This window comes from Rutidosis leptorrhynchoides, chromosome 2, assembly GCF_046630445.1.
Source record: "Rutidosis leptorrhynchoides isolate AG116_Rl617_1_P2 chromosome 2, CSIRO_AGI_Rlap_v1, whole genome shotgun sequence".
Taxonomy (NCBI): Eukaryota; Viridiplantae; Streptophyta; class Magnoliopsida; order Asterales; family Asteraceae; genus Rutidosis; species Rutidosis leptorrhynchoides.
The window spans coordinates 389,495,332-389,521,268 of record NC_092334.1 but is presented as its reverse complement, the minus strand read 5'-3'; the positions used below and the strand labels follow the sequence as shown (position 1 = coordinate 389,521,268).

At 34.2% G+C, this 25,937-nt stretch overlaps 2 protein-coding genes, 2 long non-coding RNA genes and 1 pseudogene across 18 annotated transcripts; 2 read left to right on the top strand and 3 right to left on the bottom strand.

Annotated features, from left to right (window-relative positions):
* The first annotated feature begins 2,925 nt into the window (after positions 1 to 2,925).
* Positions 2,926 to 10,186, top strand: LOC139892149 (uncharacterized). 8 transcript variants are annotated; one of them, XR_011773986.1, is made up of 13 exons: positions 2,926 to 3,050; positions 4,414 to 4,487; positions 4,572 to 4,634; positions 5,028 to 5,162; positions 5,458 to 5,563; positions 5,710 to 5,780; positions 5,865 to 5,969; positions 6,622 to 6,655; positions 6,790 to 6,890; positions 7,087 to 7,146; positions 7,222 to 7,419; positions 8,189 to 8,592; positions 9,968 to 10,085. XR_011773986.1 is itself a non-coding variant. In XM_071875190.1 (11 exons), the coding sequence occupies exons 1-11, from the start codon at positions 4,341 to 4,343 to the stop codon at positions 10,061 to 10,063; spliced, it is 1,113 nt and encodes a 370-aa protein (XP_071731291.1). In that variant the 5' UTR covers positions 4,264 to 4,340; the 3' UTR covers positions 10,064 to 10,186. The 8 variants fall into 8 exon arrangements, 2 of the variants coding, with proteins under 2 accessions (XP_071731291.1, XP_071731290.1); XR_011773987.1 differs by having other exon boundaries at positions 2,927 to 3,154; XR_011773989.1 differs by lacking the exon at positions 2,926 to 3,050 and adding an exon at positions 3,304 to 3,376.
* Positions 10,187 to 11,313: 1,127 nt separating this feature from the next.
* On the bottom strand, positions 11,314 to 20,417 carry LOC139894472 (uncharacterized). The gene is made up of 2 exons (XR_011775027.1): positions 20,371 to 20,417; positions 11,314 to 11,680 (listed from the first exon to the last, which is right to left on the bottom strand). It is a non-coding gene; the product is annotated as an uncharacterized lncRNA (long non-coding RNA).
* Positions 13,131 to 19,923, top strand: LOC139894471 (uncharacterized). Of its 8 annotated transcripts, none has more exons than XR_011775026.1 (12): positions 13,131 to 13,497; positions 14,655 to 15,479; positions 15,884 to 16,010; positions 16,120 to 16,169; positions 16,244 to 16,297; positions 16,396 to 16,534; positions 16,669 to 16,737; positions 18,017 to 18,104; positions 18,576 to 18,652; positions 18,797 to 19,152; positions 19,237 to 19,328; positions 19,502 to 19,923. It is a non-coding gene; the product is annotated as an uncharacterized lncRNA (long non-coding RNA). The 8 variants fall into 8 exon arrangements; XR_011775025.1 differs by adding an exon at positions 17,122 to 17,157 and having other exon boundaries at positions 16,396 to 16,737; XR_011775022.1 differs by having other exon boundaries at positions 14,655 to 14,900; positions 15,383 to 15,479; positions 16,396 to 18,104.
* A 173-nt stretch (positions 20,418 to 20,590) lies between the features above and the next one.
* On the bottom strand, positions 20,591 to 23,507 carry LOC139894470 (putative disease resistance RPP13-like protein 1; annotated as a pseudogene).
* A 1,360-nt stretch (positions 23,508 to 24,867) lies between these two features.
* LOC139889055 (pyridoxal kinase-like) lies at positions 24,868 to 25,930 on the bottom strand. Its single transcript, XM_071872029.1, has 7 exons — positions 25,923 to 25,930; positions 25,786 to 25,849; positions 25,579 to 25,644; positions 25,419 to 25,475; positions 25,269 to 25,313; positions 25,119 to 25,172; positions 24,868 to 25,038 (listed from the first exon to the last, which is right to left on the bottom strand). The coding sequence occupies exons 1-7, from the start codon at positions 25,928 to 25,930 to the stop codon at positions 24,895 to 24,897; spliced, it is 438 nt and encodes a 145-aa protein (XP_071728130.1). The 3' UTR covers positions 24,868 to 24,894.
* Positions 25,931 to 25,937: the final 7 nt, after the last annotated feature.

The following is a 25,937-nucleotide window of genomic DNA, read 5'->3' as shown; positions in this document are numbered from 1 at the left end:
CCCGACGAAATATAGGAGCTTAGCAGGTGCTTTACAATATTTGACTTTCACCCGTCCGGATATTTCCTACGCAGTTCAACAAGTATGTCTCCATATGCATGACCCACGAGAATCTCACATGTTTGCACTCAAACGGATTGTTCGTTATCTGCAAGGTACTCCCACGCTTGGTTTGCACATACCTCGCTCACGCATGCCATCGTTAGTTGCATTTACTGATGCTGATTGGGGTGGTTGCCCCGACACGAGACGTTCCACATCGGGTTATTGTATCTACTATGGTGACACTCTTATTTCCTGGTCTTCCAAACGTCAAGCTACTTTGTCTAGATCTAGTGCGGAGGCTGAGTATCGAGGGGTAGCAAATGCCGTGGCCGAGAGTTGTTGGCTTCGCAATCTTTTACTTGAACTTCGGTGTCCAACAAACAAGGCTACGCTCGTTTTTTGTGATAATGTTAGTGCTATTTATCTTGCTGGGAATCCTGTTCAACATCAACGCACGAAGCACATTGAGCTTGACATTCATTTTGTTCGAGAAAAGGTTGCAAAGGGTCACGTCCGAGTATTTCACGTTCCGACTCGTTATCAGGTAGCAGATATATTTACCAAGGGCTTGCCTCGACTTCTCTTTGAAGAGTTTCGATCCAGTCTCGGGATTCGTTCCTCTCCGGCTTCGACTGCGGGGGAGTAATAGCCGATATCTTTGATGTAATTAGAATATATTTATATTTAGGAAAGATCTTGTAAAACCAATTCCCAAAATAGTGGAATGGTTGTTAGAGTTATATTTCTAGATGATTCTATGAGGGTGTATATATACACACACGTATTATTGTTAATGGGCAGACAAGAGATTATACTTTTATAATGTCGTATAGATTTCTGGAGTTGAAAAACCCTTTTATAAAGACTACATAAAAGATAAATTAGGCGCCCTAATTTTAGCTGCCAGATGCCTTTCCCGCTTTTTTCTGCTAAACACAAAGAGGCGCACACCTCACAAATCAAACCGTCTCTTCCAATAATCGATCAGCCTCAGAAAAAAAAAGGCGTACGTTTAAATAGAACACAGAGGCATACGTTCCAAAACGTTTTTTTTTTCGAAAACGCACTGAGGCGCGCCTCGAGGCGTACGCCTCAACCATTTTTTAAAACCATGATGATATTTATTGCTATTATTGCTTTGAGTAAATATAGACCTCGTATATATTCATGTTTGATAAAGATACCTCTCTTAAGTGAGTTTTGATATTAGGTCATAGATAAAGAAAGATAATTTGAGTAAATGATTTACGAACTCAAATATAAGGCAGAAAAGCAATATAATAATTGTTGCAGCTAGTAAAATTGTCAACTTATGAATTCAAGCTTTTTAAGTAGGCCCGATTTCACTTTATTTCTCAACTATTTACATTCTTCGTGTAATTAAATGTTCAAAAACATTTTTACTTCTACTAAAATAACATTTCAGCATAAATTTTTAGATAAACATTAAATCACTTATAACTTCAAAAAGTAAGCGTATTTTAGACTATATTATACGAAGAAATAAGGTCTATGGTGAGAGAAATCATCATCTGAAAGTGAATCAATGCTGATATCCACATCTAAAGCTTGCACCACAAAAGTTTCATTTTCGTCAACTAAACATTTCTTTACACTTGAAGATATGATAGCAAAGATACATTATCGTACATTAATAATTAATAATACTATCATGCATAAGTTGTAACTTCCTTGAAAGGCAACCATTTGAATTATCTTTAACCCTCACAAATCCAGTGATTTAACACACATTGCCCGAATTTGATGCCTGAACCCTTCAAAATCATATAAATATATAACCTTCAAATTAAAAATAAATAAATAAATAAATAAATACATAAGGTAAGATATACATGGTCAATGTAAGCACAAAAACCCCTAAATCAAATTAATAACGGACCATGTTTTCGTTATCAGGAAACCAAATTTCGGAATCAAATGGTTGAGTTTCATCTGCACATTTAGGTAGTTAACAAAACATGTGAAGGGATAGCATTATACCTGATAGATTTGAATTGCATGTCTGATTCTTGAATAATCGGATCTAAAACCTATAATTTGTATGTAATCGTATGTTCTTTGTCATCCACGTCGGTTTAAATTTCTAAGGTTTATGCGAAGAAGACGAAGCAGAGACGATTTAATTTTCTAGGGTTTATCTGGAGGGGATTCCAGTGAAGGATCGAATGAAACTTTTCAGTTTCAGGGTTTCACAGTTAAAGGGAAATTTGAACGCGTTGGTTTTTTGAACTACCCAAGTCATACTTTGCAGTAACTTCGGTTAATGATAAAAGAGACAACAATAGAAAGAAAAGTAGCAGGAGGCGTAAAGAGTTGAAGGCTGAAGGTTATTGAAAAAAGAAGAAAACGTGAGGCATGTTTTTTTTAAGGTTTAAAAGAAGGTGATTAGTTTTTAAGATGTAGTGATCACTCCGTATCTATTATATTCCTTTGATTATTTATTACTAAATTATTTAAGAATTATGACATCATATACATGGTCTCTAATTTTTTTTTATTTTTTTTAATAAAAGAAAAAGCTTATTTATGATATCATCATTTTAAGATACTAATAAAAACTATAGATAGATAGATAGATAGATAGATAGATTCAAGCGGTGTATATAAAAGGTATACATGTGAGTAAAACCTATAATCTACAATCTTTGCATTTTACTAATATATAATATAATAATAATAATAATAATAATAATAATAATAATAATAATAATAATAATAATAATAATAATAATAATAATAATAATAATAATATGTTTATGACTTTAAATTTAATTTTAATTTAAATTAAAAAATAACATTTAATATAAAGCGAGTTATGTGGAATAATTATAAAAAATTCATCAAATCTGTTATTGAGCAATTTTAGTGACCTCGATGTCGGCGAGCTAAAGATAACCCGATTGAATCCGGAACTTGAACGAAGATGATCGCGATGAGGAACAAGATGGTGGAGAGCGAGCGACTAAGTAAAGCAGCAGACACATGTATCAATATGTCTACTACCTTCGTTGAACGACTTTCGTTAAAGAAAATTATATATGATTAAGTATCAAATCTTTTTATATTCTACCAATCTCGCCGGAATCAGGTCACCGAAATCATTTTCTAATATATCGCTGAACAGATCTAATTAAGTGATTTCATTTTTTGATGTTGAACACAATTATAATTACTCCGTACAAAACGTCAGGCAATCAGACATATATTGATTATTGGGTTTTGGACTTTTGGTGGGTACAAAACAACGACCAATCATATTTTAATTGGTGGATTTAAATGTTAGATCATGTGTTTGGATTTCGTGTATAAGGTGGGTTTTTTATTTAGATTTTGATTTTAGATTTTAGTAAAAAGACTTTTTATTTAAAGATGAATATGTGAGAGAAGATGAACGGAAGAAGAAGATAAGATGAAGATATAATAAGGTGAAGAAAAAGATATGCAAATAGACGAAATTAGCCTCACATGATTATCATGTGACTAAAGTTAACGAATATATTTAACAAGCGTTAGTGATAGGGGGTGACTTTGGGATTCAAAAATCACTTTAAGGACTAATTTTGTAGTTTATTTTTGGGAGGGATGAAAAGGGATAAAAAGACTTAACACAGGGAGGATTTCAGCAATTTAGTCTTAACTGGTTGTGGAGCCCTCGCTTCGCGCCGGGGGCTCCGTTTTGAATGCGAGTTAAAAAAAAGTCTTTCCTTTTGTGGATCTATTTTGTAATTTTTTTTTTCGACATCTAACATTGAAGGGTTGTTCCTTTTGTGAAAGTTGCTTCTTTTAGCGTTAAAGTTAGTTAATCTATTTTGTAAAAAAAATATTTTTCGACATCTTTTGGTAGCATTGAAGGGTTGTTCCTTTTAAGAAAGTTGCTTCTTTTATCGTTGGAGATAAAAAAAATATGTAGCACAGTAGTGGCCTATGTGGGTCCTATTGTTTGAGTACAGTGTAGAAGCCGGTAAAGCGTGGTGGGTGTTTTTGGTATTAGTGATGGGATAAATAATAATTTATAGTTATAAAGTAGGGGGCTCGTTTTGTATTTTAATAAAAGTTAGGGGATTGGTTGGGGGGAAATTAAAAATTTAATAGTACTATTCATTAGACAAAGTTTGTCTGGTAGTTATATTTGTAATGTAATGTAATTTTAAGTGAAAACCATAGAGAAAAGTTGCACACATATCCGATTATCGGATGGCTTAAAAATACGACCAAAGCAGACGGTGATTAACGATATTCACTCACCGGAACTAAAATAATAATAATAAATAAATATGCAGCAGCACTTATCATTAGCATCATCATCATCGTCGTCTTCATTAATGCTCCGCCGCATTTGTTCTTCAGTTTCTGCCGTCCAATTTTCAACTGCTGCTTGTGTTGCTAACAAGAAAAAACTTGTATTCTTAGGCTCTCCATCGGTAATCTCTACTCTATTCCTGTAAATTAATACTCACTTAATTACGAATTTATGTTTATTATGAATCTCGATTTAATTATTTTAGGTTTCTGCTTCTGTTCTCGACAATCTTCTAGATGCTTCTTCTACTCCTGATTCATTATTCGAGGTACTTCAATTCATTTTGCAATCATTTATATTTAATCTACTGTGCGTCAATTTTAATTATCATTAAATATATGTACGTACAATACAATGTATATAATACACATGATGCTAATGAACTTAACCTAATGATAAAACAAATAACTTAAATATGCTCATTGATACACAAATTGTCAGGTCACTCACTGTCTTGTCCCCAATATTTGGAGTATTTATTTTACCTTAACTTTGCTTACTTGAATCTTGCCCTATATACATTTATAATTATATTTCTCTGTATCTATATAAACCGATGCACAGAGCATTTACTGTGTAGTGATATTTGTGACTAGACGACTAGTTAATGGCTTGGAATATAAGTGGTAGATGATGATTTTAGGTGTTATATGTAAATTAGGTTTCAGCAATTGTTACACAACCAGCTTCAGGAAGAGATAGGGGACGAAAGGTGATGCCGTCACCTGTTGCGCAGCATGCTCTTGATAGAGGTTTCCCTCCTCATCTTATATTCACACCTGTTAAAGCCACCGAGGTAACCACTTTTTTAGGTTGTTACATGCTTACCAACTTCAGTCAATACTTTAGTTAATGAATTCCTGTGAAGAGTTGGTAGATTGTATATTTAGCCCCCATCCCTCCTAAAGTTAACCAATTCACATTTATTATAATAAGCAATAAAATAAAATGGGGTCACCGTCAAGGCTAACGATTTCAATTTACATCAACTTCATAGTAACCAATCATAATCATCAAAAAGAAATCATCATTGAGCTCTATTACCTACCACATTGTCTTAATCACTAGTTTCTTATGTATGTCACTTTTAGCAGGAAGCATTTTTGTCTGACTTTAGTGCAATTGAGCCAGAACTTTGCATCACTGCAGCATATGGAAATATATTGCCCACCAAGTTTTTGAAGATTCCATCTTTAGGTTGGTTTTCTTTATCAGAAATTTCTGGCTTGTAAATATGTCACGATCTTTTTTAGCTATACAATCAAAAGTATCAAGTGTTGAAGAAGTTTTTAATGATTTACTTGAATATGATACAAGGCATGATCATATTAGAATATTTTTAGGGACTGTCAATATACACCCAAGTTTGCTGCCTTTATACCGTGGAGCGTCTCCTGTTCAAAGAGCTTTGCAGGTTTGTTCCTTGACTGCATCTTGAGTTAAACAAGTAGAATGTTTTGTATGCCATTGTAAGTGAAACACAGAATTCATCATTAAGGATGGAGTTAAAGAAAGTGGTGTATCATTGGCATTCACTGTCCGGGCATTGGATGCTGGACCCATTATTGCATTCCAAAAATGGGATATAGATGACCATATTAAGGTATGCAATTTCTCGCATTCTTTTTTCAAGCTTGAAAAAAGGTCATATTTGTAGGCTCACTCCTTGCCACCGATGAAGGATGGTTTGATACTCAGCTGTGATAAAAATGGGAAGTATTAGATTTTGTATGGATGTGCCTTTGCTTTTTGAAGTTTTAACAATCTCCAAGTTGTGATGTTGGTGGCCTGTCCATGCCCCGTATGGGATTGGTGCAGGTTTCCTCCTGGGCACGCAGTTGGGGGTGGGTATAATTGTGTAGGAGATGAACGCGTGGGTGGCTAAGTCCCCCTGGGTGATCCTAACAACTGTCGAAAAAAAAAAAAAAAAAGAATAATACCAAAAGGACATTCTTGTGATTTTTTTTTTTTTTTTGGAATGTCAAGAAAAAAAAACAGAGATATCAGTTTATGAGATGGGAGTAAAAGTTATTAGATTTAGGTTGGGGAAATTAGGCAATTTCGATGAAGATTCAAAGATTCTAAAATTAGTTACCTTTGATGATCAAGAAAAAAGTAAAAGCGATATACATTAACTCCTAAGTCCTAACACACTAAACTAGAGCTGGTAACACATTCATGCACAAAAATAGTTTTTGCAGACCATGATCAATGTGATGATCAAGTTGATAACATAGAGTGTAACTTTTTTGCAGGCTCCAGAATTGCTTGATCTGCTATTTGCAAAAGGTTGATTGTTCTTCTCTGCTTATTCGTTTCTAGACCAATGTTCTTTTTGCTCGTTCCTAAGATGAACTCCCAAACCAAATATCAACTTGGGCCTGTTTACCCTGTTTACGAGAGTTGGTAATAATATATGGCAGGTTCTGAACTTTTGCTTCAACAACTTCCCTCTATATTTGATGGTTCGGCAAGGACAAAAGCTCGAGAACAAGATGACTCAAAAGCTACTTTGGCTCCCAAGGTATATTTATTTCATTTGCTACACCTAATTTACTGATTCTGTTGGGGACTAGTCGGTCAGGACCTTAGAGGGAATAGTCGGTCAAGTCGGGGACAAGTCGGGGACTAGTCGGGCGTTGACCAACCATGACTTCTAACATTAGTATATTACTGATTCAATTTCTGATTTATAGCTATGTATATGGTGTTTTGAATAGATAAATCAAGAGGAGTCTTGGTTATCATTTGACCAAGAAGCTACAACTCTACACAATAAGGTATTATTCCCTTGCATATCTATATATTTTGTCTTATTCCAAGTCTGTTATCATGATATACATACAACATTGTAGGTGCGGGCTTTTGCAGGTTGGCCTGGAACCCGAGCCAAATTTCTTGTAATTGATGAGAAGAGCGATAAAAACACTGAGCTTGAGCTCAAAGTTATAACTTCTAGAGTTTATGAAAAGGGTAATGATAACAAAGATGATGAAGTGACCTTCACGAAAGGGTCATTGATCGTACTATGTGGCGGTCACACGGCACTTGAGGTAAGCATCCATGTGCATTTTATCTTTTTTTTTTTTTTTTTTTGAAAGATCAACAATTTTATTAAATAAGCGGATATTACAAAGGGGAGGCATAAAGCCCGAGAATACAAACACGAAAGGGAAACTATAAATTACAATTATAAACAAGAGGGAAACTTGAAGCAACTGTGTGAGTAGGAAAACCATTTATCATTCATAACAGTTTGAGTAGAGATGTGACTTGTGACAACAAGCTGGGGAGAATGTACAATACAGTGTCAGGCAAAACCAGCTACAAAGTATCTCGATTCGCCCCAATTAGCCTCCAACTCAACCTGATATATGAAGATATGGGATGAAAAACCTACTCTCAAGACTATTCCTTTTTTGCCACTGGATTGACATCAAATATCCTCGGGTTATTTATCCAATTTTGCTATTCAAGATGAACTTTTTTTTGCTTGACAATTAATCCATTCAAAGGATTTAGGCCAGAAACAATTTTCGGGGGGCACACTTTATTGTTACCAAAAGTGTAGTCGTTACGGTTTCTCCAAATGAGATAACTCGATACCCAAATAACAACTTGCCAAATGGAGGAGCCCGTTGAAGTATAGAGAGTAGGATTGGAACCTTTCGCGAGTTCTGAGCAATTAGAGAAATATAATTGGTCAAAATTCCACCAAAGGCGAATTCTTTTCCATATATCTCTTGCAAAATTACATGTTAGGAAGGTGTGCTCGAGCGTTTCAATCCCGTTATCACATACCGGACATCTTGTTGAATGTAGGCCAATTCCCCGGTCGTCAAGCGCGGATCTAGTCGGGAGTTTGTTTTGCTTGGCACGCCAAATAAAATTCCAACCTTTTGTGGTACCAAATTATTAATGATCGTAGGAACCTGTGATGTTGAGTTTGCGGTTTGAAGTTCAAAGAGTATGTTCACTAGTGATTTACAAGTATAGAGCTTATTGTTACAGAATTTCCAGGACCATTCGTCGCAATTTTTATTCGAAAAGGTCGGATGCTGCTCTCCACTTCGGTTCTGCTGTCCAAGACCAGTTAAAGGTGATGGACTAATCTGCACGGATGGTAAGGTCTGCTAGGGACTGATCTGCACGAATGATATGGTCTGCTACGGAGGCTTCTTTAGATGACTCGAGTCGATATAATCTTGGAAAAGTGTCTTTGAGAGGTTCGTCCCCTCACCATCTCCCGTTCCAAAAGCCGGTGTCCGAACCATTACCTATCAGTTTAACAAATGCGTTACTAATATCACACCCTAATTTGTTTAAAGTGTGTTCGATGTTGATAATATTAAACCAAGGTCTACTCGAAAGATTTTTAAAAACATTTGGCAGTGAAGGGGAAATACAACTCAAACCGCCATTCTTCCCGTAAATACTTTTAATTACCCTAGCCCAAAAGAGTTATTGTTATTTAAAAACCGCCACCACCATTTTAGCAAAAGAGGAAGGTTTTTATAGTTTAAGGACCCCACAGTTAATCCACCCGCATCATAAGGTAATAAAATTTGTTCCCATTTAACCCAAGCTATTTTTCTATTTTCCGAAGAGCCCCCCCCCAAACCCAAAAAAAAAAAATCCTGACGCAAACCTTCAAGCCTTAATCACACGAGACGGGGCTTTGAAAAGAGAGAAGTAGTATAGAGGGACACTACTTTTAACCGATTTAATTAGTGTTAGTCTCCCTCCGAACGAAATTGACTTAGCCTTCCAATTAGCTAGCCTTTTTTGAATTTGTCAAAAACGGGTTGCTAAGAGTGGTAAAGTTTAAGATTAGCACCAATCGGAAGGCCAAGATAATTAAACGGGAAGATACCTTCTTGACACCCGTACCACGAGGCAAGGAGACTAAGTTCATTATTAGTAGTTCCAATCCCGTACACACAACTCTTGCTCAAGTTAATTTTAAGGCCCGAAAGATCTTCGAAACATTTTAGGATTTTTAGGGTATTTCTTACTTCCATTTTGTTCCATTTACCAAATACGATCGTGTCGTCTGCATATTGGAGATGAGACACGATCACATTATCTTTTCCCACCTCGACACCCTTTATAAGGCTTTTTGAATGGCTTTGTTTAGAAGGTAGTTTAGGCCTTCACTTGCTATAATGGAAAGGAAAGGGGAAAGTGGGTCGCCTTGTCGTACACCCCTTTTAGGAAAAAAGTGGTCAGTCAAGGTGCCGTTTATGAGTACGGATATGGAAGTCGAGGATAAAACCCATGAATTGCATTATGTGGGCGAGGAATTCCCAATTTAAACAGTCGAAGGCCTTTTCAAAGTCAACTTTGAATATAAAACTTTTTTGCTTTTTTGCTTTTAGGTCATCAACTAATTCGAGGGAAATTAAGACGCCGTCTAAAATGTATCTATTACTAATAAAGGCACTTTGCTCGTCCCCGATTAATTGTCAATTAAGACGCAATCCATGTGCATTTTATTGTTATGGGATTTGTTTAAAGTTCCTGTATAATCTTTTTTAAATCAATTTAAATGTAAAATCATATTCTAATATTGTAGCTTATATTGATGTCATTGACTTTTAGATTTTGGAAGTCCAGCTACCGGGTAAGAAAGTGGTAAGCGCAGCTTCATTTTGGAATGGTTTAAGAGGTCAAAAGCTGAAGAAATTGCAGTTATAGTACTATTTTTTTTAATTCAACGTACTTAATATATTTAATTTTAATGAAAGAAGAATAAATTGTCAATTTTGGAGTTTTTGTTCAACTTTGTTGGTGAAAGAACATAAATTAAACTATACTAGATGGAGTGATCTAATTGAGTTATATATTGTTCATCAGAGTAGGGATGAGCAAAAAAACCGAAAACCGAAACCGTACCAGTACCAGTACCGAAATACCGTACCGATGGTATTTGGTATCTGTATCGGTTCCTAGTTTACACAAAAAACGGTTTCGGTACTATGCAATTCGGTACCGGTTCGGTACCGGTACTCCTGATATAAAAACCGAAATATAAAATGAGTATTATTGGTCATGAATTCATGGGTCATTATGTATGTAAACTTATAATTTATTAGAAGTGAAAAAAAGGTTATCAAGGTGGGCAATCTTTAACCCCATGCACCCTTTGGATGCCAACTGTACGCGGGTCAGCACAGCCCCAGGCAAGTGTGGTCGGAACCAACCCCTGTTTCAGCGCCTAATACAACTGGTGGCCGAACCGAGATTCGAACCTTCGCCATATTAGAAGTGAATTGCCAATTGACTAAGTCAACTGAGCATTTGCGGGGTACCCTGGCCACCCAGGCTATGCCCGGATGGTTTGTAAACTTATAATTTATAGAATGTGTTTTTTTTTTTTTTTTTTTATCTATGGTCATCAATTCCTAGTCATAGTTACACTTACAAAAGTTCATTTCCATTTTTTTACTTCTTGTTAATTATCTGGTCATATAAAATTTCCAAGTTATGCACACCAAATTTATAGTCTATTTGTTTCGTATTAACAATATAAAGGGAAAAAATAGCTAGTCAAAGTATGGCAATCCAAATTGAAAGAAATTTGTATTCTACACCATTGTTAAAAAATAGCGGTACCAAGTGGGTAAAAAATGAGAAATACTGGTCCCGTATCTGTACCGAAACCGGTACCGTATTGAAATTTCGGTACGGTTTCGGTTTTCTATTTTACCCAATTTCGGTACCGGTACTAACCGGTTTCGGTACGGTTTCGGAACCGATCTCATCCCTACATTAGACAGTGACTAGATTTTGCGAATCTATTCTATCTGTCTGACATATCAATCAATTAATCTTGGCCCTATCTGTCTATATTGAACAAACAATCAATAGACAGTATTCTCTGACTGCTGTTTTTCGATCCATAACCACAAATGTTTTAGAATCTCAATAATTCGAATAACCACAAATGTTATTTAATTATACTAGTATAACCACCACAAATGCTATCTAATTACAATCCAGAAAACCCAGGTGGCTTCCAGCTTCCATACGAGGCTTTACAAGGTGAAGTATCACCAGTAAGATAGATCACAATAGAAACAACTGTTTAACTATTTCTCATGAACAAAATATGCATACATTTACATAAACATATACACCTACACCATAATAATAATAATGTACTTATAAAGCTTTCTTGCTGCGGTTGAATTTTCCGGGGTCCCATAGCTAACCATCCTGCTTACATTTTTTCAAATTGACCGATAGATCATTCCACCTGACTTAATGCTCCTCCAGTCTCTGACTCTGACCAAAGTGTGCTCCCGTCTCCAACTGCATATTAACAATTTTTTGATTGAGATCAAATCAGGTCAGTTAGACTGGGTCGACACCGAGCACATTCTGTCCATATTTTGAATGTTAATAAATATTTTAGTTTTTTTAAATAAATAAATAAATAATTTAGTTAGTTAACATATGATAAAGTATCCTATTAATAATCTAATACTTGAGTAAAGCAAATGAAAAAGAGGTTATAGACATCAAAAATATGCTTTGAAAAAACTCTGCACCAGTTAAAAACCATTTGAACCCTTTTCATTTCAAGTAAACTTTTTGACATCGCAAATTCTACTCGTTAATGATAGAAGAACATAACCCAAATGAATGGGTCAAAATCTCCACTTTTAAAGTCAAATCAATAATTTGCTATGTATGATTACCTAGCATTTTCAATGCTGACATCTGTATACAATATGAAAATCAATAAACCATTGTTCAGTTGTCTCACATTACATAGATGATAAATCAACAATGAAAATCAGAAACAATTATTTGTTGATGAAATCTCGCAAAACAAAAAGGAAATGCAAGTGTTTTTGGACATCAGAAAGAGCTAATTTTGGAATTTTAGTGAAAGAAAGATTGATTTTTAACATAGCATGATAATTTTTGAGTTGAACCCATTAACGTTATGTTGTTTGCAAACAAAAATGAATATACTTGTAACTTGTGACCAACTCACAAAATTATTTAAGCAGTAACAATCCATAAGGATTCATGAAACCATTTGAGCCTCTTCAACATAAACACATTCAAATATCTTGAACAAGTTAATCGTGTTCTTTATCCATAAACAGATTAAGCCATTAAGATTTATACATTAGTTCATTGTTTTAACATTTTTTATTTGGGCAAACAATCAATAGACAGTATATTCTCTTGACTGCTGTTTTTTGGATCCATGACGCAGGTCAATTGTAGCATTTTTGGCTGTTTCTTAGTTAACAGGTGAAACTAGTTATAAATCATTGAGGTTTTGAAGGTATGATTCATTTAGGTTAGATTCAACAAAAGCGGATCAAATTACGTACTAGCATCTATATATGCACTTTTTAGCTCATTGTTTATTATGTCTTGCTCTGCATATTTTTAGAAAATCGTTAGGTTATCAAAAATAACCAAGCCGCGGAACCAACCCGGTTTCAAATAAGCCGACTCTTATTTAACTCGAGTTATTGGATAAATAATAATCTAAATGTTATTTGATATGCAAATATAACCATAACCATTAACCATCTCTACTTCTCTACTACACTAATAAGAAAATGAGTGACAAATCCACCTAAAAATAAATCTTAGCCATCCATTCTTAAATAATACTCTAATCTAATCCATTCATTTCAAAAAACTACCCTAATCACGTGATTAAGCAGTTCTTAAAGAGTTAAAATCTCCTTAACACCCCTAGATACCCAAAAACATACGTACCAAAAATTGAAAATAGGGGTTTACGCAATCACTTCTCATGAACGCCAACATTCAAACAATATCTCAACAATATCGGCTCCTCCTACAATCACTAAATTCGCAGATTAGGTGTGGTGGGAAATCAAATCATTCAAGTATTTATCCTGAAACAAAGAACAAAGATAAAGCTCTCCCCAATGCAATCTGAACCCTAATTTTCTCCCCAAAAGTCTAAAATCATATTCCGGTTTCGTATACTTAATCGAACCTTTTTAATCAGTTTACTGTAATAAGAAAACCGTATCGCTCTTTGTAACCCAAATTTCATCATAATGTTTGTATGCAACCTATATCCTCTCTGCAATCGAGAACGAAACCATTGTTCGATGTCACCATTCTATGTAAGTTATTGGTTTATAATCATCAGCAATAATCGATTGAGCTATTCATATTGATTTTGAATTGACAACGGTTTGTATCTTTAATTTCTTTTTGTCGATTTCTTATTTTTGAGTGTTGATATATTTGAACTAATATGTTTATTTGATTTGACTGAGCCCCGATTAACCCAAAACCTCGCTTTTCTGTAAAAATCGATTTTGATTAACATGTGTTATTTTGAATTATTTGATGCTGTGAAGATATTATCAAAATTATCTTTCAATATCCAGTCATTGATTTAAGATGGGGGGACGTTTATTCGTTAGAAGTATGTTTACTACTCAGTTAAATTCGAAAATAAAACTGTTGAAATCAAATAGGGTAGCAGTTATGAGTTTTCAGTGGTACTACATGATTTTGAAAACATGTAATTGCCTGAAGTTTTGTACCTAAATTTCATCTAGGTTATTAAAATCAGAAACTTTGTAATGTTATTTTCAAGGTTTCATACTGCATTTTTTAAATAGGTCATTTGAATACGTGACTGATGGGTGGTTGTTATGTTAGGAACCATTGAGTATATGAGTATTAATGGTACCTCTTAACTAATTTTTTTTTGTATAGCTTATATACGTGCAGGTTATATATGATTTCAGTCATTTGTTCACTTCTTTATTTGTTTATCAGACTACTATCTATTCATAGGTGTACCATGAGTGCATCTACTAACTGTTAGAACAAGAACTTCAAAATCATACATTTTAGTTATGATTCTTGGAACGCATATGATGAGTTTGTTGAAATGCTCACTATATAAGAAAAAACCACCATGTCAAATACAAGTTAGTTAAAAGGTTAATGACTCAGATGGATTGTAAGTTGGTCATTGTCTAATGTCTATTATTAATGAGTAAATCTCCTAATCATTTTTTTTTTTTTTTTTTTTTTTTTTTTTTTTTTTTTTTTTTTTTTTTTTTTTTTCAAAATGTTGGATTGTTTGGTTGGTCATTATTTTCAAAATGTTGGATTGTTTGGATAGTAATGTTTTCGGAAAATCATAGTATCATAGTAAACTTTGAAAAAAAAAAAAAAAATTTCATCATCATCATCATCATCAAGTAGCCAAGTCAGAGTGGCAACTTCTCAAAAATTCTAACTTTATTTCTTCTACATTCAGTTCAATTTGCCCCATCTCAGCCGAATATATCGCATTCCAACCAAATAATACCCGAACCCATACGTAAAAGTCGGAGGCCCAGATTCAGAGCATGAAAAGCAGATGTTGTTCCTTTCAACTTCTCCAGGTTTGCTGCAAACGTAACTACAAACTGAAGTTGGTCATGCAAAAGATAAGTTCAAGGTCTTTCGAAAACGATACTCCTACATTATTGAAGTTGCACCTAAATGGCTAAGTGGAATTCAGGTAAAACATATTCAAGAAGTTTCTTTAATGATATTTATATATTTCACAAAATACGACATATTTTATTGATTCAGATAACATGTTTTCACTACTCTGTACATATCTACTACGGAGTATATTTTAATTCATATAATTGTTTTTGCTGCCTAAATGAATGTTGTAAGCATATTTTTTACACTAGCAAGAAGTACAGGGTACAACATCAAATCAATGCAAGCGTCTATAAATATTGCTTCTAGCGTGCACCCACAATTAAAGTTAAATATCTTATCTATATTGCATATCATGTAAGATTGTGTAGAAGTTGCAGGGCTGACACATCTTTCAAGTCCATAGGAAATGTACCTTCTTTTATAGCGTCTACAAAGGCGTATGTCTTATTATGGTGTCTGAAGATCTCCATTTTTCAATTGCCTATATAATCCTATATGTATATATAATTATAGTTATAGTTATTTGAAATTATAAGTTTTTGGAATTAGTTGAGAAAAAGTAATGAGGATGTCGAAGAAGATGATGACACTTTTCGTGAATACAACCTAAAGTTGAAATCAGAAATGGGTGTCGCTGCTCCTGAAGGTTTGTTATTTTTTAATGTTATTAGTTTGTATTTTTTATTTAAATTTCAGTTTATTTATTATTTATAATTTATAATTTATAGATAATAAGTTAGAATATGTACAAAACCTTATTTCTTGAGCCCGCTTCTTAGTTAGTTCTTTTATGCAAATCTATTTTTTATTATTACGTAACATCTTTATGATGACATATGTTTTGAAAACGGGCATATGGCGAAAGAAGTAGTTCGGGCTCAAGTGTGTTGTTGGTCGATTAGTTATTTTTTTTTTCTTTCTATCTTTGGCCATCAATATGAAGTTATAAGTCTGATGTTCCTCTGACTTCATTAGCCGTTTTTGAAGGAGCTGGTCATTCGATAAAGGTGGTGCTGAAGAAACTTAACGAGTTTCACTTTTTGTTTGTAGATAAAGGATCTGACTAAGGAAGCGTTTCTGCATATTCTGCATCGTTAGAGCACTGGATTCTTTAGAGGAAACTCAAAATCACGTATGAGGTCATTGAAATCTCGAATGGAAAATCTTTTGGAAAGAAGTGAGAATAGTGAACTAATTCTTAAACTTACAATATCTTAACTTTTCGTGATAAAATTAATGCTTATTGGTGTTCATCCAGTTATTTTTTATTTTTATGTTGCCTTCAGGTACATCTACCAACCTACTGTTTGAGATTGATATTGAAGCTGCAATATTTGTAACCAATCTGATGTTCATTCTTTAATTGATCATAAGTGAAAGGGGAAATAAACTTTTGACTACTTTTTGCAGGGTGTTTTTATCAACCTCGAGTTCGTATAGCCATTTTGACTTACTTTGATCGAGGTGAGTCTTCTGGATAATATTTTTACGGGGTATTTTACACTTAGGTACACATGCCTGAATAGTATAATTAGCTTTACTCATTGTTTTTCATATAACAGGGGTTACCAATGGTTGCCACAAAAAATGGAGGTCCTGTTGATATACATCTGGTGAGTTATGTCTGTTTAATTTTAAGGCCGATTTCTTAGGGAGTTATGCGCAAGTCTCTCGATCTTACGGGTCCGCTCTGGTGCTACGGTATGCATTCTGAATTCTCTTTATATATATTTCACTCCAGGCCATATTTAAGTCAAGAAGTGAGAAATTTAAAATTTTATTTTACCAAATATTATGGATATAATGGATAGAGAAAATAATTTATAATTGTGCAGAAGTTGTTTGATTTTGGACCTGAACGGTTTCAAGTGGGCCCAATCGCTTTGGAACCATATGGATTTCGGGTCAGTTTGTTCATCTTCCTCATTCCGAGTATAATGGGTGATGGTTCATCATTGTCACAAAATAACTTCACATATAATCTTTTAATCAAGTTATCTTTTATAAGAATGGATGCAATAGTGTAGTTTTTCAGTTTTAACAGTTCATAGTACATACATTCATACTATTTGCCTAGGTATAATGACAAAACCACATATATTACATGTGATGTTGTAATCAGCATTACATTGCTTTGATTTATTAGGATGGTTATAAAGATTCTCACGTGAAAGCTATTAACTTTAATACTCCGTGTTAATTGGCTGCATTGTTTATATCCTAAGCTTTGACCCAAGGGAGAGGATAAACTGATGATGTTACTTTTGTGTATACAAACATTTATTCAGAGAGCAGAGATATAAGTAGCAACTATGATAGTGCAGGTACTTAAATACCAAAATATTTTGTCAAAAATATAATTGCATGCTTTTCCTTGAACAATTTTTGATTTCACTACACTGATTACATATGGCACATGTTAACTTATGTGATTTGAAAAGTAGTCATACACATAGTTACGTAAGCAAAAAGGGCAGATGAAGCTGAAAATAAGATTTTCTTTATACACAGCATTATATTAGAAATTATAATTAAATTGAGTGTTTGGCACATTCTATGGTTTATGAGTGAAGGATATTATTTTCAACTTTATATAGGTTAATTTGAAAGATTGGCTGGGACTTTGATTTTAAGATTAACTTGGACATTGATTCTTTCACACATCTGTGTTGTGGATGTATGAGCATACTTTTCTAACTACATATATCGATAGGCAGTACATAGCAATACAAGGATTAGTGATTACATGAACAAATTACAAAGGATCAAGGGACACATGGTGTAGTCATAGGCAGAAACAGAGTGGGACGGGGTGTCTGCAAAAGTGGATTAGAAATTTTCTGGCCCAAAAAAAAAAAAATCAAAATAGAAAACGATGATGAAACTGTGGGGCACTGCTCTCTTTTGAAACTTATATCAAGCACTCAGAGTGACAATTGTAGGTTTATGTTTAGAATGTTTTGAAGTGACCATTTAGTTTCATTATGTTATATTTAATTTAAATCAATAAGATACGTTCATGTATATGTATAGCATATTTAATACTGTTATTTGAGTATATGTAGAAGTGATATGTAATATGATACATTCATCTATATGTATAGCTTAACTGTTATTTGCATATTATAATTCATTATTATTGTTCCATCATATTTTAATTAAATGCTTCTTACTTCGACATAGAGTAATTCAGATTTAACCTTTATCACATGCATCAACTAAGTCACCACAGAGGACTCCACCAAGCTGACTGCAGATCTCTATTGATAATGTATGATTTTCTATCACTTTTTTGTTTTATGTTTTTTTATATTCTAGGTTGTTGAGTTTTATGATCTATTTAGCATGATTTTGACTTTTAAAGTGGTAAAAGAGTTGGTGCAATTTCAAATGGGTCTTAAAACAACCTTTAATCTACATTCAAAACGAAGTTGAATTCAAAACAAAATCCTAGCCATCCAATCTTAACACAACCTTAAATCTACAACTTGGAATTAAAATGTCTCGCCTAATCACGTGATTAAGGCAATCTTAGCATTCAAAATCTCCTTAATACCCTTATTAACCTAAAACATACGGGAACTCAGCTGAAATTAGGGGTTCACACATCTCCTACCCCATCACTTCTCATACCCAATTGAACCCCAACATTCAATGATTATGCTTTCTCAAATTCGTTTGGATTCTAATCTCTCATAATCAACAATCGTTGGTCAATTATACTGTCGTTGTGTTGAATAAGGTACCGGCGACGATTAGTCGATTAAGGACGTCTTCTCCAAATGATTAACCAGTTTGTTCTCCAAAGATTACTTTTGGGTATGCACTTTATCCAATTATGTTATAATACCATATTGACATGCTGTTTATAAATACTATTAATAAATTAGCCTTATGTACTTTATAATTTATAATACATCTCTACTATACACTAATATGTGTGTTCATGGGTTTAATTTTCAGGTTCCTCGGTTTATTGTCAAGTTCCACTAACTAACAAACTATGATTTTGAAAATATATAGTATATTGAAAGTATGATCTTCACCTTTAATTGGGTCAAAACGTGAGCATACTGAAGTCGGAAAATGCAGGCGACATAAGCTGTTAAGGAGCTGCACATCCATAATTTCAACTACCTTATTAGTTGTATATGATTATTCAACTTAATGCAAGAACTATTATTATAAAAATGAAGTTTTTGAGGTTCGAGACTACTGTTAATTATTTTGAAGCAAGGTTTACTTTGGTAATGCTTTCTTCCAATGGTGCATCCGAAAACGAGCATCGATATGATACCCCAAGCACTATACAATCTAGGGTGAGTACTATTTTTTGAAAATTTACTTGCCAAATTCTCCATATAAATTTTGAGCAAAACTCTTTTTCTAATTTGTATGTATAGATCAGAAATCGCACGACTTGATTATGAGGAATTCTACACACACACATGGTCTTGGAGAAAGATGACATGTTACTCTGTGTAGCATGCTTAAGGTACCTTTGGTACAATTTTCCAGTGTCATATAGCCATATTAGACTCTTATTCTCATTTTTCGTTTATTTATTGTGATGTATTTTAGTCCATTATTATAAGGATAAATAAATTAATAAATTATTACTCGTGATAAATGATAAACTTCATATGATATGTTTGCATTTTAATACAGGATTCATGGGCCAGAAGTTGCAGACCTGTCCCTCGTTGCAACATCCAGCAAATATCAGGGAAGTTGTAGGTTTACTTGGTTAGTTCTTTTATGCAAATCTATTCTCTATCAGTGAAGGAAGTAGTTCGGGCTCAAGTGTGGTGTTGGCCGATTAGTTGTTAGATTTTTATTTCTATCTTGGGCCATCAATATCAAGCTATAAGTCTGATGTTCCTCTGACTTTAATAGCCGTTTTTTAAGGAACGGGTCATTCAATGAAGGTGGTGTAAGATACGGGCTGCTGACAATGCGTTTTATTGATGGGTCGTGTGGTTGAAAGAAGATCATTATACATATAGAATTCTCAATTATTTCTTTTATATGGGTTGAAAGTTACTTATACATATTCGTAGTGTTTGGAAATTGCTCATCCTTTGTTGTTCTCTTTCTAATATGTCTAATTTCATTGTAAGATACGTTATAAATGTATAATTTCATTGAATATATGACAACTAACACTACCACTTTAATTCAATACATTCATTATAAACATTACTTTTGATTAAACCCTCACAAAGTCCCGCGAATTCACGGGTCTTTAGCTAGTATATATTATAAAAAAATTATAAATAATTTATTTGAAACCATACTCGTCAACTAATCACATCGGCCACCATTTTTTTTTAACCATTTACTTAAGTAATTCACATATGGTTCTACTTAAAATGATCAGTGAGTGCATTATTAAAATGATTCATAATACTAATTAACAAAACAATAGTTACCATATCCATGTCCGAGATACTGAGATGATATAGCATTTAAAATATTCGTTTGATGGTAAATATAACTAAATTTAAAATGCAGATATAGAAAAAGAAGAGATGCACCTGAAACATATGGTTTCAAGAAGTATATATCTCATTAAAATCCTTAGCAGTCCATGATGCTGGGGATATGAGAGATGAGGGGCCAGTAGTCGTGGCTTCCTCCTCCTATTCGACTTTTACTTTTACTTTTACTTTTACTTTTACTTTTACTACACCTTTCTTTCAGCTTTGGGCAAGAACTGATTGTCAAACTGAGAAGTGAAGGCAACAACATTTCTGGTAGATCTTTCATCTTTGGAGGGAGGTGAGGTGTTCCAGTCCCATTGATATCGTTTCCAATTCCTTAAAGTCACACAATCCGAGTGAAGTAAGAGATGATGGAAGAAGACTAGACATCCAACAATCGATTGACCATGACTTTCACCAATGATGGAAGAACACATTCTGATCACACTTTATTATTTCAAGTTGTCTTAGTGAAGGTAGTGCTTCGAGTGAAACTTTCACCAGACAAGGACACTCATTTATAACAAGCTTCTCAAGGCACGGAAACACATCCCTACAATCTTTAAAACTTAGAACTTTAAGTGACGTGAATGACATACCATTAGTAGTACCACCAGTAAACTCCATACCCACGTTTTTCACCTCATACATGCCTTCAATAAACAGCTCCTCAAGTGACATCAACTGCCCAAGCGGCGGTAAACGCGTACACTTTCTACAGCCGCGTATCTGTACATGTGACAACCTAACAAAAGAGGGATCCGCAACCCAATTTGAAAGCTCGTTTCCTCCATATGACACTATTTTGAGTTTTTTTAAATTATCATTGTGAGGCCTCAGCTCTTCTAGGAACTCCTTTTCAAGCTGTTCTTTACGAGAATCATCAAACACATCACTCCATTTCAACTCTAACTTGCTAATCATCTTCTGGGAAAAGTTTACCTCTCGTACATCAATTGCATTTTGCACTTCATGTAACCCTTCAACGGAGATTTCCCCGCACAAGTTTTTAAATTCTTTCAGCTCGTTAATTCCAAATCTATTACCAATAATTATTTTGGAGAGTGTTTGCAGGCTTTTTAACTTACTGATTCCTAAGGGCATCTTATTCAAACAGTCAGTTTCCCTGATGTCAAGGTGGTGCAAATTCTTAAGATTTGAGAAGCTGTTGGGCAACTTAGCTAATTCTCTACAACGAAACAGGATTAGTGTCTGTAAATTATAGAGATTGCAAACATTTTCTGGTAGTTGTTTGATACGAGTTCGAGATAAATTGAGATACCTTAAGTGCCTCAAACTACCAATGGTATCTGGTACCTCACTTATCTGAAAGTTACTTAAATTGAGAACCCTTAACAATGGTAGCTTTGGAAGTAAGTCAACGAGAATCTTGTTAGATAAGTAGAAGCGTTTCCACTTATCTATCACCCCAACAGACGTTGCCATGAATGTTCTCAAACTTGTAGCTTTTTCGAATGCCTTAAACCTATTATAGACTTCATATTCCTCACGAATAAATGACATATGGCGATACTTTCCTAATGCTTCACTCCCTTTATCCATCTCCATATCATTATCTAACCTGACAAAAAAGTCACCAGCAATTGAAGTCCCCAAGTCATTTATCAAGTCATGCATCACAAACAACGATCTATTGTCGTTTGGCGAATGTTGAAAAAACGCCCTTGACAACAACTCTTCAAAACATTCATAACCAAATTGTTCTTCTGTAGATTTGTTTAGAGTCGAATGGTGCAAAAATCCTTCTGCCATCCACAACAGAACCAACTCCCTCTTATCAAATATATAGTCTTTCGGAAAAAAAGAGCAATATGCAAACAGCCGTTTCAAACACGCAGAAAGATCATTGTAGCTTAATCTAAGGGCAGGAACTATTTCACCTCCATCATTATCATTTATTCTCCATATGTCACTATTTCAACACTTGCTTCCAGTAATATTCTTCCTTTTTTTTGCTCCTCAATAACCTCCCAAGTGCTATCAAAGCCAAAGGCAATCCGTCACATTTTTTCACAAGATCTACACCATGTTGTTTCAGCTCAGGATGTGAATCAAAGTTATTTACACCTAATGCGTGTAAAGCAACCAAAGACAGAGCTTCGTCATCCGACAGGTTCTTCATTTGGTCTATACGATCACAACCTAGTTCCTTGAGCAATTGCACCTTCCGTGATGTCACGATAATCTTACTTCCAGGCGCACATGCGTGAAATGGAAGTACGAGGGTTTCCCAATCTTTGTAACTTTCACTCCATACATCATCCAACACTAACATAAAACGTTTAAAACTTGATTTTTAAGAGCTTCTTGAAGTAGACTTACACTTGCAAAATCCTTGTTTTCTCCGCCCATAGATTGAAAGATAGCCTTGGTTATACCAATGCTATCAAAATCATCGGAAACACAAACCCATGCCTTGAGTTCGAAGTGATTCTTCACCTGGTTGTCATTATACAAAAGTTTGGCTAGAGTCGTTTTACCTACCCCACCCATACCGACTATCGGAACAATGCTAAATTTTCCATCACATGATTCATCTCTAAGTAACTTCTGGACTAATTCCTCTTTTTCTACTTTCCGTCCAATAATCATAGATTCCTCTACCAAACATGTCTCATCATCTTTCCTATTCATATTATTTGGCCTATCTTGTTTCACAACTAAACCAAGTTCATCTTTTTCCTTAACTAATTCTTTCAACTTGTTGTTAATAGTATCTAACTTGGGACTCACCCTCTCAGCTAATCTAAAATTTGTGCAACAAGTTGGGATGAGTTTTCTTACCATGCTGGTGGTGGCAACAGAATCTTGTTGGTTGAACTCATGCTGCAAAGCTTCGGTTGCTATACCATCGAGTACGTCATCAATATCGTAAGCCAAATGTTGGAGACTATTTAACCACTCTTTAACAGATTCATCAGTTACTTCTTTTTGAGAAGCATCATTAAGAACATTTTGGATCTGTAACAAACTCCTCTTCAGGTTGTTGAGCTCGGATTGAATTCCTTGAGATCGAGCAATTTTCTTGAATGCTTCCGAAGCCAATTTCTGAAAAACGGCATTAACCAGATCATAAGCAATGGTTTCAGCCATTGGTAATTAATTAGTTTATGATGAAGAAATTAAATCAGAGATATAGTAGAGAAGTAGATATAAAATTGTTGTCAAGAACTCATGTATTTGTATAGTCATAAGTAGTTGATAATAGAGTTTTAAGTCGTTGATATATATCTTGTGAAATCTCCATTGGCCAATAAGAAAAAGGCAGCAGTAGATATTTAGATTTATATTTATTATCTTTATCTTTTTTTCTTTTTGGAAAAAAACGATAACATTAATAAACGGATCCGGAGATCAACTCGTACAACCGATACAATAGAGTCGAAACCGAGCACCAGCTAAAAATCAAAATTCACCAACTGAATAAGAAAAAAGCGTTTAACCAAGAACATAACAACAACTAAAGCTATAACAGAGGAAACTACTATACCGGCTATACTACACAAAATTACTAAACAAACAAAAAGGCCGAGACGGTCAGGAGAATGTCGACCGCCACTGCAACAAAAATATAACAAAACCAGCAACCGTGATGAAAGCCAGCCGTCGAAGAGAAGTCAAACCACAAAAAACAAACTCCGTCCTCGGATCTAAACCAGATCTCCATCATCAAAACTTTAAAAGCGAGCTGAGTTAAAAACACCCCATCGTTTATGTTAATGTTAACGGACCTAAGAGACGCTATATAATTAGCCAATTATTTAATACTCCGTATTGTATTAGCCCATTTATTGTATGGCCTAAGGCCCATAATATTGCTAGAGAGCTATCTATACGCTTTTCACGTTCATATACCACCAATTTTTTTCATACCAGACTGAAATACTCGTAATTATTTTTACCATTCTACCATAAACTAATACAGTATAAGTTGCTCAAATAGTCATTTAAGAAAGGTAATACGGAGTATCAAATAAATTATTTTATGGTTTATGACAAAAATGAGGTAATGTACCTCCCATTTTATATCCATATATAATATAATAAACCCACTAATATAAAGTGACTAATTTAACCTTCCAATCCAGTCTTTCTTTACCACGGACCATACCTTCTCATCCCACTATTTCGGCATCTAAATTGACAGTAGCTCGCCAGCATCAAAACTTAGAATAAGCAACAAAATAAATCCTTACAAAAAACAACTTACAAATGTGCATAAAAAAGCTGATAAGCACAGCCCTAAACTCCTCCAACCACTACAAATAATCTTATTGTATGTGAACAACCCAGTAAACCCATAAGTTCCTTAAACGCCCAGTTAAATCCATTCACAAAAACAGCTTAATTTGTTGAAATTTGACATAAAATATAATGCATTTTAAACCTATATTTGTGGTAAAATATGAAAATATAGCACTAATTCAAATATAAACCATCTGAAAAATACCAGTAGTTTGATATGATATGAAGTAGCTAAAATTCATTACAGAAATATACCCTATAATAGATAAGTTTAAGGTACTATGATCATACGAAACATAATTGTACAACAAATTAATCATCATATAGCTGAGAACTATATTTAATATCTGGGTTTCTCATATCATCTTGACTCTGAATCAATCTAATCTCCAAGCTGCTTGTTTGCGTATCATACCCCGCCTTCTCATAATCCTTCAATGTTCGACTCAAAACTGCCTGTAACAATATAACATGTACTCAAAATCCGCAAGCTTGATACCGCAAGTACATACATGTAGTTGGAAAAGGTGACCTACCTGTAAGCTTGATACCGCAAGTTCTGCTGCTTTGTCAAGGTTATTGGGATATTTCTGCACGACAAAAGGACAGTTTATTTTAGAAACAGCAGTTTGCAATAAAAAAAAGTCATTTGCAAAAAAAAAAAAAAAAAAAAAAAAAGTCGTTACATTGCTCCATCCAAGTAACAATGCAGTCATCAAGTCGCCTGTCCCCTGCAACCATAAGGAGAGAGATGTCAGAACACGAAATAAATTCGAGTATTTACTACGTATATATAATGTTATAGTTATTGTAAGGGGTTAGGAGAAAAGTTATACTGTAAAATATGCAGGGATTTTAGGAATCACAATCTTGAATTGCACAGGAGATTGACCCTATTATAAATCAAAGTCAGATCAAAGTAAGAAAATTGAAATCGAGTTGCTTTTGCATCTAATAGAAAACAAATCAGTGGCTAAAGATTTCTAATGTGTGTACCTTTTCTTTCTCGTGACTTCCAATCAGAAGAAGATTCCCATCTAAGAATATGCTTGTTATCACAACCTGAAAAAAAAAAAAAAAGAAGGCCAAACATAAAAAAAACTACGTATATGAATAACATGTAAAGCTATAGAAAGTTACAAAAAGTAAGAAAAAGATGATGAAACTGTCATTGTAAATCAAATATAAATGTTTTAGAAAAACCTTTTTTGGACCAGCTGCATGAAGATACCTGCATGCTTCCCGCCCATCTTGCTCAGATGCAATTCTGCATAAAATAAACGAACATTATATAAACATTTTCAGGAGTTGTGTTTAATTATACTCTCAATTCCTGTTACTGGTCCATTTATTCG